The sequence below is a fragment of the Mauremys mutica genome, chromosome 8 (genome assembly GCF_020497125.1).
Source record: "Mauremys mutica isolate MM-2020 ecotype Southern chromosome 8, ASM2049712v1, whole genome shotgun sequence".
Classification (NCBI taxonomy): Eukaryota; Metazoa; Chordata; order Testudines; family Geoemydidae; genus Mauremys; species Mauremys mutica.
Window position 1 is genome coordinate 108053562 of NC_059079.1, and position 17101 is coordinate 108070662.

Consider the following 17101-nt stretch of genomic DNA (forward strand, 5'->3'; position numbering starts at 1 on the left):
TGGTATTATTAGTAGATGCACGCCTTTTATTACAGAACCTCATGGCTTTGCAGAACGCTTGGTGGAACTTACATCATCTTTCAGACAGAAAGGAATGAATCATCCTGTTTTGTTGGCAGGCAACACACATTATAAAATAGATTTTCTCGAAGTGTCCAATTAAATGGGGATTGAGGCTGCAGCTTCAGTGCTAGTGCCCCCCTCCCCTTTTAAGGAAAAGTAAACTTGAAAAGCTTCTTTCCAGCTCTTAGTCACTGGTCACCGGAAGCAGTGTGGAAGTGGGATGACAGCTGGAGAGGTAGGAGGCTATTGGAATGCTAATGCTGCACATGAAGAGAACAGGTCTCCATCCCAGGGAGGGGGCCATCAGTGGAATTGCTCTCTGATGGCCGTGCTGCCCCATCACAGGAATCATCATGTTCCCAAAGAGCCATCTTCAGCTCCTGTTGGCAGGAAGTGTGAATGGGTGTCTTCATGGGAGGAAACAGGAACGACTTTGGTATCCCACTGCCTACACTGCAGTTAAACCCAGAGTCTGAGCGCGGCAGTTTCGTAGCCCCTGAAGCCCACGGCCCGTGAGCCCAAGTCAGCTGACACGGGCCAACCGCAGGTGTATAATTGTAGGGCAGACAGACCCTTGATGGGGAGCTGTGCAACAAGAGCCGTGGGATCCACTCCGGCAAAGCAAAGGCCCATCACAAGACATGGAGTGGGATGTTTAAAACACTCAGCGTTGTCCCAGCTCCGTTCCCTTTGAAGTCAGCTCCCACTGAAGCAGAGTTAGGCTTTGGAAAATCCACCATTGTTGACAAGCTCAACGTGACACCGCAGTCTCATCAGTCAGCTGTCAGGGGGGACAGCTCAGGTTCTCTCCATTGCTCCACAGGACCCTCAGACTCCCAGCCCCACTTGGCCTGGACTGGACCCCAAGTCCCCACGCTGGTAGCTAGTGCTAGAAAGGCATGGAAAATGCAGGGCACACAGTGCCTCTGTGTGCAGATAAATCTATAGGGAAAGCATGGAAGTGAGCTGGGGCTTCCCTTCTCCGTGTTCACGTACCCGGTCTGCACAGCAGCATGTTTCACAGACGTCCCACATGGCTGTAATGATATGTTGCAAAAGCTACAGCAACAGGAAGCTACTGTAATGAGCTGCAACCTGGCATAACAGGTTTATTGGCAGGAATTTGGGATGATTGCGTCACTCCTGCATGGCAGATAAAATGTGGTGCTGCAACAGTCACACATCATGCTTCTGCTACTTTAAAGAGTTTATGAAAACATTTCCTGGTACTATTTTTGTCATTGAAGTCAATGGCCGTCTTTTCATTTACTTCAATAGGCTATGGACCAGTCTCCTAATTACCATATGCCCTGCTATACAGGCCTTGGTGAAAGAGAAAAATGTTGATGAATGCAGTTTAGACACTTCTATAAGTTACCTACAATAACTTTTCCATACATAATTCCCTGGGTATGGCATCTTGCAATCTAACTGGGCCTGATCCCATAGGAAGAGGGGAATTCCTGGCTTCCAAAGGACATAGCCCTTTTCACCTAGTTCTTAATAGTTCCAATTGGCAAGTGGGTTTTGGAACAGAGACAGGAGTCTGTTGGTCTAAACAAAATGATGAGGATGGTTAATTTGTTGATTAAAGTAATTGACAAGTGAGCAAATGAGTATTGTGTCGGGGAGTAGAAATTCTGCCTTTGGGAGAGAAAGGGGGAAATGGTTTTATGGCTGGTGTTTTTTAAAAGAATGCCACGCTTTTGTAGCTGCTCAGAGATTTGTAATGTTAGAATTAGTCTGTGAGAGATGGCTCAGTGGGCTGAGGGCAGGTAAGACCACCAGCGCTGCAGGATAACTGTATTTATCTCCTGGCTAGCACCAGCACGTGTGTGGCAGATGGTGGAAGCAGTGACTTTTGAGAGTATTCTTGATTTGTCCTGTTCTGCCACTTCTGCACACTCTCCCTCTCCTGTTGGCAGGCAGGGCATCACTCCTTGCCCTCTTGTAGCATAGCCAAAGGTGGATACGATGTGCTCCGTTACTGGAATGGCAGGGAATCCCATTAGAGCACAGTATATACCTGACCCTTTGTCATGTCTGCAGAAAAATGTCCTCCCCTTTGCTTTCTCATCTCTTTGGTTAACCAAAGACAGGCAGGGGGCTCATTGGCATTTCACTGGGAGAGGCGCTTTGTGCCAGATGTTGTTTGCTGCATCAATAAGCAGAGCCAAATATATTCTTCAGTTATTGTAATCGGGAGGGGGGCAGAGGAAGTGAGAACACGGTCCTTTTCTTATGGTGCCAACCCCTGATGCAAACATGTCCTTTTCAGAGCAAGCCCCTGGCACGCATAGCATTCGGCTGTCTCACTCAAACTGACTTGGTGTCCTTTTCAAACTGCACAACGGAATTAATTTCCCCTTCCTCTTCCTTCGGCTTCTCTCGATGCTGCTTGGATCCAACCGATATTCTAGAGACAAAAAGCACTGCAGCACGCTCCATGCTTCCAAGGCTATTCTAAGACCAAATGGAAATTCATTTTGGGCCAGAAGCCAAACTAAATTGCACCATTCCATTTTGAGACATCGACCCACCCACAGGGCCAAATTCAGACACTAGCACACAATCACACGTGGATAAATACCAAGAAAACTACAGAGTCCTACACTGACGCCTACACAGAGAGGGACTGGTTCATGTCCTTTCCCATGCTGTTTGCTTACCAGCTGTTGTAGTTCCTACTCTCCTACATTATAGTTGTTTAGTGAGGCACATGCCAAGCAAAGACTTCTGTTCATTTGCTAAATGCTGTTCATTTTGCAACCGCCTCCTCCCATCTTCCTTCACCCCATTTGTCTGTTTTGCCATTTGTCACATCCCATCCAACACCTAGACTGGGGCAGGGACTTTGTTACCTGTCTGTACAGCACCTGTGCGGGCCTGAGCCTTGATTGGAGTTCCTAGGTGCTACCGTAATTAACAATAATTGTCAGAGATTGGCTGGAGCCAGATGCACTTAGGAGCACTGTCCATGGTTGCAGCAGAGAACAAGCAGAGAACAAGAACCTCGGCAGTGGGAAGAGGGTCCAGGAATAGTGCATAAACGGAAGTGAAGGCAAGACAAGCTCTGCAGGGCTGATGGCACATCGCCCCACCTCCTTCATTCCTGTGTCCTTTCCTCTGCCCCCTGTTCCTCATCAAGAATATCTAACAGTTATAGTGATAGCAGCGCTCAGAAGTTCCAGTCAGGATTCAGATGCAGACCTCTTCCTAACACAGAAAAGAGACAAGTGGGCTTTCGACTGAAGGACAGTGAGACAAAGGGATGGGGAGACAGTGTGCAATAATACCTACTCGTCTGTTGCCAAGGATTTCTCAATAGGCAACTGTTCTTGTTTATATGGTATGTAGACAAAAGCCAAGGCTGTTGCTCTTGTGCGGCCAACAAACTCTTCAGCCAGAATTGCACAGCTATCATGGAGGATGTTATCCAACGAAAAGGTGTCAGTTTCAAATGCTCTTCTAAACTGAGGCATAGAATAAAAATTCATGGTGCCCCCTCCCAAAAAAGAGAAGTGTGCCATGGAGTATATTAATTCCCTATGTCTTCTGTAAAAGGTATCAGAACAGGTGGGACATAAAACACCGCCTGGAAAAGAGTATTAGGCATCACCCTTGCAAATGCGCCTGTCCCCATAATTGTCTTTGTACCTCTCATTTTTCAGCCACTGAACATTGCCTACAGTCACATCTACAGCTCCTACCGCAACTTCGTGGGGCCCCCTCATTTCAAGACAATCTGCCGGCTCCTAGGCTATCAAGGGATCGCAGTGGTGATGGAGGAGCTGCTGAAGATCGTCAAAAGCCTGGTAATTATGGGCCTGGGACAAGTGATAGGCAAACCTCACTGCTTTGGGAGGCTTGGGTCAGATAATCAGCCTAGGCTTTGGATACTTTGGCCAAAATGTTCCCATTAAGGTATGTACATCCATCCATCCATAGTTAGACACCCTGTATGCATAGTCTGATTTTCAGAGGTGCTAGGGAATCCCATTCACTTCAAAGAGAGTTGTGGGTGTTGGTTACAGTATTTACATGAAGCATATCCAAGTTCTGCTGAGCCTCTTTTGCCCAGCAACGGGGCTATAAGCCTCATGAAAAGAGGCTCTTCTTGCGCATTATCGGCACTTCCTGAGCATGGCCAAGGTGGAAGAGCATTGGACTGGGACTCGAGACATAGGTTCGAACATCAGTTCAACCACAGACTCCTTGGGTGATCTTGAGCAAGGCATTTAACCTAGCCCGTCTTTCAGTTCCCCGTCTGTAAATGGAGACAGTATTTCCCTACCTCACAGGGATGTTCTGAAGGTAAAATCCATCAATGACTGTGCTCAGATTCTACACAGATGAGGCCCACATAAATACCTAGATAGATCTTGATGAACAGGAGCAATCTGATTTGTGCTATTTTGGGACTTCTGGTCCTAGATAACTAAAGGAAGGGAAGAGATTAAAGAAAATTAAAAAGAAACGAGCCATACTTTTTTTTTTAATTTCTAAAAAGATTCCTATTTTCTGTGACGGTTTGGATGAGTTCCTATCAATGCCAGTTTGTCCATCACTACCTGATACTCTTAACACTGGCTGAAAGAGACACAACTTTCTTCTTGTCTTCTCTGCTTTCTCTCAGAAGATAAATCTGATGTTCAGAAGAAATGTTATCTGTGCAGTTCCAGGGCCTTAATTCACGGCATATAAAATGATTTCTGATCATGTTGTTCCACCAGAAAAGCTTTTGTTAAGGAGATTTTTTGATCAGCAAAGAGTATTCGTTGCAAATGCTTCAGTTCATTTTTGGCTCTAATATTAATGCATCATCTTGAGCTTGTCTAATGGAGAAGTGTGAAGCTGAGGATCTCAAAGTGTTTTCACTTAACTTTCATAAGACACAGTAGTAATTGGAGGGGTCGGCTGTGTTTGCTTAGTGTACAAAACTCTGGCTAGCATCTGAAATTGATAGTGGTCAGAGCAAAGATAAGGGCCTTGGGACAGGCTACGTTACGCTCAGTGCAGAATCCTGTATAAAATATCTACAGGATACAGTTCTATAGCTCAATTACAGCACATGCTTTTATCATCAAATCTGGTTGCTCTTATCCATTTTAATTCACAAGTTCAGAGCTCCAGTGGCTAATTAGCCCCCACCCCGTGCAATTCCATTTTTCTGTAGCATGCTCTCTGCCAAATGTCAATAGCAAACATCCTGTCATCAGTATTTTGGCAGAAGGAATCTTTCCTGTGCTGAAGAATGTTTTTTGTAGCCACTGTGAGCGAGATTTTTTTTATGCTATTTTTGATCTATCTGGATTCTCACCTCCAAATGCTGCTTGCGATTCAGGTTCAAACAAACAAAATGCTCAGAGCTGAGCTTTCAGATGGAAACTACAGAAAATCATGAGTTGGTTTCAGGGTGAAACCATAAAAGAGCCCCAAGCTTGTGGGCTGAGTTTTATGTGTATAATGAAAGCAAAAAGCAGGCGAGTTTTGCATGGTTTGAGGTTTTTGTAATCACAACTGCATTCTGCTCTGGTAGCCACCAGCCAGTCCACAAACGTTGCCCCTTTAAAATGAATGTGCTCTGAGTAGAAACTCATTGGTGAGGCCTCATCTGGAGTACTGTGTCCAGTTTTGGGCCCCAAACAACAAGAAGGATGTGGAAAAATTGGAAAAAGTCCAGCGGAGGGCAACAAAAATGATTAGGGGGCTAGAGCACATGACTTATGAGGAGAGGCTGAGGGAACTGGGATTGTTTAGTCTGCAGAAGAGAAGAATGAGGGGGGATTTGATAGCTGCTTTCAACTACCTGAAAGGGGGTTCCAAAGAGGATGGATCTCGACTATTCTCAGTGGTGGCAGGTGGCAGAACAAGAAGCAATAGTCTCAAGTTGCAGAGGGGGAGGTTTAGGTTGGATATTAGGAAAAACTTTTTCACTAGGAGGGTGGTGAAGCACTGGAATTGGTTACCTAGGGAGGTGGTGGAATCTCCTTCCTTAGAGGTTTTTAAGGTCAGGCTTGACAACGCCCTGGCTGGGATGATTTAGTTGGGGTTGGTCCTGCTTTGAGCAGGGGGTTGGACTAAATGACCTCTTGAGGTCCCTTCCAACCCTGAGATTCCATGATTCTATACTTCATCCTTTCAAGTTAATTTATCTCCTTTTCTCTCCGACAGTTACAGGGCACCATTCTGCAGTATGTGAAAACATTGATAGAGGTGATGCCCAAGATATGCCGCTTGCCAAGACATGAATATGGATCTCCAGGTCAGTGCTAGGATATGTAATGTAGCATGCCTCCCCACCCATGCATGCAGCATTAATCCAAACACAAGGTATTAACAAAACAATGATTGGCTTATTCTCCAAATCCCTAAAATGATGTGTTATAAGACTGTCTAGATCAGGGGTTCTCAAACTGGGGATCGGGATCCCTCAGGGGGTCGCTAGGTTATTACATGGGGGGTCGTGAGCTGTCAATCTCCACCCCAAACCCCGCTTTGCCTTCAGTATTTATAATGGTGTTAAGTATATTTAAAAAGTGTTTTTAATTTATAAGGGAGGTCGCATTCAGAGGCTTGCTATGTGAAAGGGGTCACCAGTAAAAAAGTTTGAGAGCCGCTGGTCTAGACATTACAGTGAAGAGCACGTTAGCAATGTATAAATATATAGTATTCTCATGAAATTAAACATCATGACACTTATCACATTAGATTTCCTAGCTCTCTTGTCTGGTGCAACCTCAAACTCTCCCCAAAGCTTGTGTTGCTAGAATGTGCACATGCAGCATTTGAAGGGAAGCCGGCTTGTGAAAGCTGGGAATGGGATTGCAATCTGGCCTTTAAAGAAAAATGTCTTACAACTTTAATTATGGAGCAGCTACTGTGGCTCCATAATGCACCTTTATTAGCTGTGGAAATGAGAGCCTGCATCAGACGTTTTGTGACCGATGACAGAAAGTACTGTATGTCGAAAGACCCTACACGTTTCAAGTAATTGAAAGTTTCTGTACGGAAACATGGATCACTGATCTGGAACATTTAAAAAAGTATTTTGTTTTGCTTTCAAAGTTTTGTTAACTACATTATTATAGGTTTGTTGTTGCTGACCCAAAAGCTGCACTAATTCCAGGAATACATGTAAAGTTTATTTTCAATACCACTAACTTTTTGCAAATGGGGTGGGTAGGAAAATTTGCTTGATCCAGGTAGCTTTGGAAGATAGGAGAATCAGAACCGTTCTGAATGCCTATCTATTATTTTGACACCTATGCAACTCCTTTGACCTCAAGTGAGTTCTTCCTTATTTACTCAGGTGTGAGAGGAGAATCAGGCTCATTGGTTGCAGACCTTTCATAAAGAAGGCGGTTATTTGTACTTAGTAATCCAGGATCACAGTTAGTGGTCAGGAAACATTAGGCATTGACTGGCTCTTTGCATGAGCCACTGGTTAGCTTGGTTCTGCTGCTCTTCCTTTCCCCATCGTCTTACCCTTCTTGTGTCTATTTAGGAATCTTGGAGTTTTTCCATCACCAGCTGAAGGACATCATTGAGTATGCAGAGCTGAAGACTGATGTATTCCAGAGCCTCAGAGAAGTGGGCAATGCTATTCTGTTCTGCCTCCTCATAGAGCAGGCCCTGGTAAGGCAAAACCTCCAATTTCAGCAGGTTACACTCTACGCCTTCACGTGTACTCACCATCTCACTGGGGTTGGGTTATCTTTGTGTGTGCGTGTCATCTAAAGGTGTACGAGCAGCACTACACAGACTGGTTTTGTGGCCCTGACAGCCAGGGCAGCCTGCGAGGAAAGAACTCACTGATATTTAAGTTAGAAATGGCCCTGAAGTGGAACCTGAGCTCTGAATTCTGGAAGATTTACTTTCAGATCCAAGATCCAGAGATACCTAAGGTGGTTTAGATTTGAGCTCAGACCCAGAATCAGGAGTTGCCTGTTTCCTGGATCCAGTTCTAGGGATCATCTTTTTATTCTATGGTGCTGAGCACCAAAGGGCCCTGATCCCCGACTTGACCACCTAGGCACCACTGCAATATAAATAAATAATCATAATGAAGCAGCCGCAAACAGAGGGACTCTCACAAGAACTGCTGATCTGATGAGATTTCTGGGGCTTGTCTCCACTGCAGAGCTAACTCGAGTTACAGCTTGAGCATTTCCCTGACTCAAGCCCCATCCGCATACAAAACCCCTTATCTCAAGTGCAGCAGAGCATTTAACTGGAGTGGGCTCCCTCAGCTGCTAACACAACCCCACGGTGCGGCTTGCACTGTGGCCACTGGGCTAACGCAAGAGGCGTTAACTCCAGTGTAGTTAACTCTGGCTAACTGCAATGGAGACACACCCTTTGTGGGTCGAGCCTGTTGGGCAGAGCTGTGGGGGGGCCACATGAGTTGTCTGTGCTGTTTTGCACTAGATACACAGCGAGTATACACTAGATACACAGTCAGTCTCTCGTACTGTCCATCCAGCACCTCCCAGGAGCACTACGTTACATTTTGTTAAGAAAACTAGAGATACACAAAGGTGCCTCTGATAGTCTGGCTTGATTTTTGTATAATGACAGCAGCCAAATGTATCCTGCCCTCCTCCTCCCGTGCTCTGCTGGGGCTCTGATCCCTCCTCCCTGTCAGATCCCCGCGCTGGATGTGCTGCTTTTGCCCTTGAAATGGCTATCTAAAGTGCACATTATGGTGTCTCGTAGCAATAACCTCCGTTGGTGTGAAAAAGCACTCTTGTGTTGCCATGGAGACTGAGAGTGTATCAGCAGCATGCGGGCAGTCCAGGAAACAAAAGTAAGATTCCAAGGTCCCATTTGGGAAGGTTACCATCAAAGTCCATATTGGTGGGGTTTCCATAACCAGCCTGTATCATGTCTCTCTGATCTTTAAGTTCTTCAGTAAGGCACATTCATTCAGAACTTAATGCCGTTCTGTACTCGGAAGGCATCAGTTTCCACCCACCATGAGAACATGAGGCTATCGGGCCCTTCTGTGCTGAAAAGCTTTGAAGCTTAGTGGCATGGGAGGTGGACGCTCTGGCTTTTCCTCTCTGGGAAGCTGGGTTCTAAATCTCCATCCAGGCCCAAGTGAAATCGTTTGGATGAGCTCAGCCTACTGGATATGTGTCTACATCCAAAGAGCTCCAGGTAGCCAAGCGTGATTGACAGTCATCTGCTCGAAAAAGGCCCAGGACTGAAGCTGAAAGGAGGATTATGGGACATAATGGAGGTGGCCTGGCAGAGTGGGCCAAGGAGGGTACCACAGTACTCACTCCCACTCACGCCTGGCTCTCTCTTATGCCACTAGTGCCTAATCCAGAGTCAGCTGAAGTCAATGGAGAGACTCACATGTCCTCATGAGCATGAAAAATTCACACACATTTTAATTAGGAACTTCCTTTTATGTGGGAGGAACTTCCTTTTTTGTCCAGTGACAAAATCATTGATTTATTAAGGAGAACCTAATCCCATGTTTAAGATGCAGACTGGCAAAGACAATCGTTTTCCAGGTTCATCCATGTCATGCTTTGCGTGAGATGCTGTTCCAGAGGACATCTTATTTTCCTGCCCACATCATAAAAGGAACTGTCTGATCAGAGTTACAGAGTATGGGGAGGGTTCAATCAGATTAGATCGGATTGGATAACATCCATAACTGCTTGGTAATCTTCCCTCTAGTGGCGGTCTAATGCCATGGATGTAATTGCTCTTACTGTTGTTTATGGTAGCTGTTGAGCTATTATATTGCATTAGACTATTGGCTGATAGTGAATGCTACAATTAAGGTGGGGAAATAGCTTCCATTCCCCCCCACCACACACACACACACACACAATTTCTGTTGTTGTTCCTTATCAATAACATTCTCAAATTCCTGTTGTAAGGCAGGGAGCCTTGGTTGGAGGGAGGAGAAGGGTGTTATTGACATTCCTAGTTCTTGCTCAGAAAATGGGTAAATACAGGCAGCAGCTGGAGAAAATAATTTCCCCACCGGGACATGTTTCAGGGTTGAAGTAGCGGGGACAGAATTTGCATCGGAACAAGAGGATGCTTTTGCCCACATGGTAGCAAGACACCATGCCATGCCCATGCCATGCTTCTGTGCCCACTCCCGGAACTCTCCATGCCACAAACCGCAGTGTCCGTATAGGACCCATGATGCCATCCCCTTCCCTCCACCTCCTGTGCTGACTACACCACACCCTGCACTCTCACAAACATGCTACGGCATTCACGGCTCTGTCCCCACCATGGTCCATGCTCCAGACTCTTACCAGCGTATTGTCAGGGTTATGGACCCCCCGCCAAGGCATCCCAAACAGGAAGATCTACTTGCACAATACAACAGACCTGAGTCGTTCCCTCCCACCCCCTGATCATTTTCACAGCTCTGTCCTGGCTAAATTTATAGTATGGCCAGCTCCAAATACATGTCCTACCCAGAGTTGCACAGAAACAGACCAAAACCTCTTTGTGCAGCGATGCCTCTATCTATGCAACCCAAAATAACGTTGTTCTTCTTTGAGTTATTGTCTCTATGGGTGCTCCACATGAGGTGCCCGTGTGCCTTTGATCAGAGATTTTTTTCAGCAGTGTCCATGGGTCCTCACCTGCACCCTGTGCATCCTTGTGCTCCAGACAAGGGTATGTAGGGAAGGGCAGACCCACCACGACTAGTTCTTTTTCAACTTTCTGCGCTGTCTGGTAGATTAACCTTCTAGCTATCCGTTACCTCATTTTGTTTACTTAATTTATTTATATTACATACTTTTATTTGAGTATTCTTGGGGTTTTTCCCCGCGGCACAAATTTGTGCCTTTGGCACCTGCCACCCCTGTTCTTTGTTGGCCACGGCTTCGGCATCTGCTACCCTCAGCCTCTTTGCCTGCGGCCTCCCTTCTGCAAGTCAGGCCCAAAACCTGGGCTTCAAACCCTGCCAGACCCGCCACAGGTCTTTTCCTCTCAGAGACAGGCAACCCAACTGCCTCTGCTGCCTGGGAGAGTTCCACATGCCATCAAAGCGCAGGGTCTGCTCAAGAGTAGCTCAAGGAAGCTGAAGGAGAACAGACTTACAATGCTCCTTACGGAGTGCTCCCTAAGGATCGATTCCCCCCCGTCTGCATTGGCTTCAGCCAAATACTCTGGCAATGTCTTTGGCTTTAGCTGCAGTGAGCGAAGATTAAGGGGAAACTTCTGAGGCGTCCAGACATTCTAAGAAGAGACTTGAGTCCCCTGTTAAGCAGTCTAAGCACAGGGGAAAAGTCAATCCAGACACCAGTGACTACAGAGCTCTCGTGTCCACTCTGGATACCACTGAAGCTCCTGCTTCCAGCACAAGAGTCCGGTACTGCCAGAAAGGGTTTCCAGTGCTCTGTGTCCTGAGAAGTCTCTTGGGAAGCAGCCCTGCTTTGCAGGTCGGAGACCTCCAGACACAGAGACTCCTTAAAGAAACCACCAGCCCCAAATCTGGCACCTTTTGAGGGCCGCGGGCATAAGGAGCATGCAAACTGCTCATCTGGGTCATCTCTGGTACTCCTTGACTCACCTCAGCTCGAGGAGTACTACACCCATTCTACATCCTCATTCCGCTCCCAACAGAACCTCTGTGTGACAGAGGGGCCTGCATCCCCTTTACTAACAGGCACGGGGAGGATGTCCCTGTTGGTACCGACATACCCGCCAGTTCCGACCTATCAGTCGATCCAGCACATCCTCCCACAAAAGCTCGGCCACTGGTACTGACTCCAGTGCCAGCACCTACTTGACTGCTCGTATCAACACCTGTAGCTCCTCCAACGGAGGCACGGGATGGCACATCTTCAGAATCAGGCTTCCATGCCTGAGATTCGACCACCATCCCTTTCCAACCTCCCTCCCTGGTGGTTTACCCTGATGACATCACTCCAGGAACTAGTCGTCATCTGCCCCGCCAACTTTGGCAGGCACACCCTGGGGGGTCCTGCTCCTTTTCCTTATGCCCCCTCACAATGGGGTTTCTGGAGCCCTTGGGCCTCCTACGATGATCAAAGTTACAGAGTACTCTTGTCATAAACAGATAGTTAAGGGTTAAGGTCTGTTTTACCTGTAAAGGGTTAACATGTAGTACCTGGTGACCACCTGACCAGAGGACCAATCAGAGATAAGATTTTTTCAAATCTCTGTGGAGGGAAGCCTTTGTCTTTGTGAGAACTGTTTTTGGATTTAACAGAGGACAGTCATGTCCCCAAGTTCTCCTGGAGTAGTTTCTACTAATTAATAGTGAGTATTAATTAGAAAGGCGAATTAGTCTTATGATTTGATTTCTATATTTGCAATTGTGTGTTTGCTAAAGGAAATGCTTTATTCCTGTTTGCTGATATTGCTTTTACTGAGAAAAGGGGGAGAGGGGATTCTCTCCAGAGATTGATAAGGTTATACCCTATGAGTGTCCAGCTTGGGCTCATAGAGATTCTGTATTTTCTTTTGTTCTCTTAATAAATTCTTTTCTTTCCTTTGGACTTGGTTAATTCTTCCCTTGGGGAAATTCAGGGGAAGGGGAGGGGGAAGTGGGCTGCTTCCCTGTGTGTAGAGATTCAAGGCGTTTGAATCCAGGCACCTCTGTCTCCAGAGCAGGCTGGAGAGAGGGAAGAGGGGGGGAGGTTCCTCCTCTGTGAATTGATCTGTGTTCCCAAGGGGGGAAACAGGGGTGTCCCGGCCCACGGAATTGACCGGGTGGTGGCAGCCGAAGGGGAGACCTACCCTAGGATTTTGGGGTGGGGGGAAGACATGCGGGTCCTCACTTTGAAACCGCCCAGTTTCAAGTGAGGGTAGACTCCTGACAACTCTCATGTAAAAGGGCCTGCCAGGTGGAGCAGGCCCTGGCACTCCGGGATCCTCTTCCCCAGCAAGCTCCCCATCAGGGAGACTTCAAGGAGCTCAGAGCTGAGGAGGAAGCACCTCCTTCCAGCGAATCCTCATCGTCTGTGGATGAGGCATTTACCCTCCACCATCCTACATGGACGATTTTTGAATGTTTCAGGGCCTGATAAGACGCGTGGCTGAGACTCTACCAAGTCCCCTAGGAAAGATCCATGAGACTCTCTGGGTGGATATCCTCCATCCACATCACATCTCCAGGCAAATTAGGAATGCCTATTAGCGATGCCCTCTTGTCACCAGTCAGTAACATCTGGCAAACACCTGCCACCGTTCCACCCACTTGTCAGAGGACTAAAAAAAAATGCTACATTCTGGCCAAGGGCTCTAAATACCATTTTTTTCTTCACACCCTCAACCTCCTGGTGGTCAATGCAGTCAACAAAAGGAACAGATAGGACCAGTCGAGATCCACCCCTCATGACAGGGACCCTAACTGCCTAGATCTGCTCGGCCGCAAGAGTACGCCAAATTTTCACAATGTATTGAACATCTGCCACAGGATCGGAAGGACCAATTTCAAACCCTCATCTCTGAAGGACAGACCATTGCCAAAGTGTCTAGCACGTGTAACACCGACAGACCCCGGTTGTCGGCGAGTGGGATCGAACCTGGGACCTTTGTGCATGAGTCTCTACCGCATGAGCTAAAAGCCAACTGACTCTTAGCTAAGGCAGTAGAGCAGACTCAATCTCTCTCTCTCACTCTCAGTGGTCTCGGTGCCACTGGATAAGACAGAACCCCACACCCAGAACATGTGTGGGTTCCACACGCATCTCTCGGTGCAGCTGACAAAGCAGCTTGCTCTCTGGCTACTGCCCTAGTCATGTTGTGAGCTTCCTGTCTGCAGTGCTCCAGTCTCCCCCTGAGAAGTGCAGAATTCTGTAGAAGACCTCCCCTTTGAAGGGCCCAAGCTCTTCAGTGATTCAACTGACAAGTCCCTACATGCTCTCAAGGAGTCCTGGGTGATCCTGTGATCCCAGGATACTTACATTACTGCGACCAAAAGAAAAGTTGCAGTAAGTTGCAGATGGCCCAACGGTCTCACCTGGTTTAGTTTTTCATCTTCCAGAAACCAACTGAACCACATAACAAGAGGCCCAGGTATCACAAGGAGGGGCCATCTGCTACTACTGTCCAGTAGACGACTTAGGCTGCTTTGACCCTTTGGTCGAGGGCCACAAACCTCCCCAACTCTGTGGAACCTGTTCCCCACCCACCCTATAGGGAGTGTCTCTCCCATTCACACCTTCCTAGAAGCTCATCACATTGGACAGATGGATGCTGGAAGTAATTTCATCAGGCTACAATGTCCCTTTCAACTCCTCCTCCCGTTTCTTGTCCTTTTTCAGGGATCCTTTTCACAAGAGTCTCTTGAGGCAGGAAGTGCAATCCCTCCTGCTACTATGGGTTTCTGCTCAAGGAGAGGATTTAGTTGCAACTCCCTGGGAGATGCCTTCCTCACTCATTGGCTTTGAGTGCTGTTATATCCCTATCCTCCAACACCTTTGCTCCTCAGAGTCTTGAACAAGCTGAAATAAGAGAAATCAGTGGTTATCCTTATAGCTCCAACATGGCTACAAGACAGGTATGGTTCCTCTAGCTCTGATGCCACCTCTTCTCCTCCCTCTGGTGACAGACCCCCTGGCCCAGAAGTCAGGCTGTGTGACCCATTCCAATCTCGCCTTGTTACACCTCCATGCACGGCTCCTCAATGGCTCTTGAGCCCAGAGCAGAATTGTCCTCTTGAGGGACAGTCGGAAGTGGAACTGCAGGTGATACTGTGGAACAGTCAGAAGCCGAGCATGACAAAAGCCGGCTTGTAAAAGTGGAAGTGTTCCAGCTTTAGTGTGCACAGCAGTCATCCCCATCCGAGACGGACCTCCCTATCGGGCTTGACTACCTGTTCCATATAAAAACCCGAGGCTTCTCATTCAGCTCTATTTAAGTCCACCTAGCTGCCATTAGAGCCTTTCACCAGCCAATTGAAGGGGTTTCAGTTTGTGCTCCTCCTACCACCACAAGATTCCTGAAGGAATTGACCAACGTCTTCCCTCACATCAGTCAACTCACTCCACCTTGGGAGGCTAATTAATTTGCTGTGCCTTGAGAACCCTCCTCCCCCTTTGAACTCTGGGGAGTTGTTTCCTTTTCCATGTATCCTTCAAAACCACATACTTCATGGCCATGTCTCCAGATCAGACGCAGCCTTTGGTAAGGCTACTCTCCAAACTGTTCTGAACTTGTCTTCTCAGCATCCTCCTCCATAATAGGTGTACTCCTTGGGAGATACCTGGTGTGGAGCACCCATAAGGACAATAACTCAAAGGAGAGGTTACTTACTTTGTACAGTAACTGGAGTTCTTTCAGAGGTTTTATCCCTATGGGTGGCTCCACTGCCCACCCTCCTTTCCCCTCTGCCTCGGAGTTCTTGCCTTTGGACTTGTTGAGAAGGAAGTGGCGTGATGGCAGATCCACCTCTCCCTGTATAACCTCGGTCCAGAGCATGAGGATGTGTAGGGTGCAGGTGCAGACCCATGGACACTGCTGAAGAAAAATCTCCACTCAAAGGCGCACGGGTGCACGCGGAACTCCTACAGGGACAAAACATCTCAGAGAACTCCAGCTACTGGGTAAGTAACCTCTCCTTTTTCCTTGCTGCCATCTCCCATTGCAAACTCATACAATTTGTTGTCGGCCATCACTCTTTCAGTATTACTCTTTCCAGGTTTCTCGTCTTGTATGTCTGTGTTTTGGATTAATTTCCCCAAGTGTGCTGGCATGTGTTTTTCCAAGTGGCATCTCATTTTGTTATTCCTTTCTAGCCCTTTTTGTATGAGTTCTCTAGTCTGCCTGGGGTGCACCACACCTTTGGTCTGATAGTATTGGCTGTAAAGGCCTATCCAAATGAACTAAATCCAAACAAACATACTATGTAAGGTTCGGTAACAGCTCCTAGGATTCATATATGTATGTACATACACACCTTGCAGCAATTAAGCCAACAAGTTCTTCCTATCAAGAGGATGTCTTGAGGATCTTTAGAAAATAAATGATAGGAAGTCATCAAGTTAGAGTAAAACAGAAATCATTTCCTTCCTGTGCTTCTAGACTCGGAGTCAGTGAGTGCTCAGTATAGCCTTCTGGGCTTATTCAGACAGGAAGTTATTTAATGGAGCTATACAAACCTTTCTGGTTTAGGTTTAAAGGGCTTTGGGCAGGTACTTTTTTCCAGTTTCACTTCACAGGGGTTCAGACCTCTTACGTTACTATGGGGCTGGATTTGAATACGCGCCCTAGAGGTGAACAGGTCCATGTGCTCTTGCCAGACCCCTGAGCCATATACTCAGTCCCTTAAGGAATTTTTTAACTTATTTTATTTTTCTTCCTCCTGCCTCAGTCCCAGGAAGAAGTTTGTGATTTGCTGCATGCTGCTCCCTTCCAAAATATTTTGCCCAGGGTCTACATCAAAGGTAAGAAGTCAAAGGGAAGCAGAGACCAGTGCTTATTCCCCTACCTAGAATCCCCCCCTTAATGTTGCAGATTTGTTTCTTATGCTGCGTTCTGCCCTTTCACAGACAGTGATGCAGTAGAAAGTCAGGTGGAGGACAAGTGCCAGACAGGATGTTTATAGTCTAGTTACCCAGGTTGAAGCACTCGTTAGCCATTCCATTTCTTTCAGTTTTAAAAGCCGTTTAGCAATGTGCAAGCGGGCCTGGAGAAGGACAGCATGAAATGTGCCACAGCTGATTGATAACAGTCAGATGTGTGCTTTTAAAACAGGGCCCTTTTACAAACTTACAATGAAGCTGCTAGTGCGGAGACTGTAATCACACCCCCTTCCGCCGCACGTCGCCCGATTCCCTTTCCCGCTGGTGTTCTGACCCCCTGAGCCAGAGCAGACAATGGTGGGGAGGCAGCTCCAGGCGACTCTGTGGAAATGCCAGCTTGTCACTGCCTAGTCTTATGTCACTGTTTGCTGCTCGCTTGACAGAAGGAGAACGCTTGGAGGTACGCATGAAGCGTCTCGAAGCCAAATATGCCCCACTTCACCTGGTTCCCTTAATAGAGAGGCTGGGAACTCCTCAGGTAAGGATTCCTTTGCAAC

The 17101-nt window shown here is 47.1% G+C and overlaps 1 protein-coding gene across 4 annotated transcripts in view; it reads left to right on the top strand.

Moving 5' to 3' along the window:
- CYFIP2 (cytoplasmic FMR1 interacting protein 2) overlaps positions 1–17101 on the top strand; it is a 77675-nt gene that overhangs the window by 50730 nt on the left and 9844 nt on the right. For all 4 annotated transcript variants that reach the window (XM_045026871.1, XM_045026872.1, XM_045026873.1 and 1 more), the window contains 5 exons: positions 3735–3878; positions 6238–6328; positions 7571–7701; positions 16394–16466; positions 16988–17082. In XM_045026871.1, the coding sequence (XP_044882806.1) occupies positions 3735–3878; positions 6238–6328; positions 7571–7701; positions 16394–16466; positions 16988–17082 (534 nt within the window). The remainder of the gene's footprint in view (positions 1–3734; positions 3879–6237; positions 6329–7570; positions 7702–16393; positions 16467–16987; positions 17083–17101) is intronic.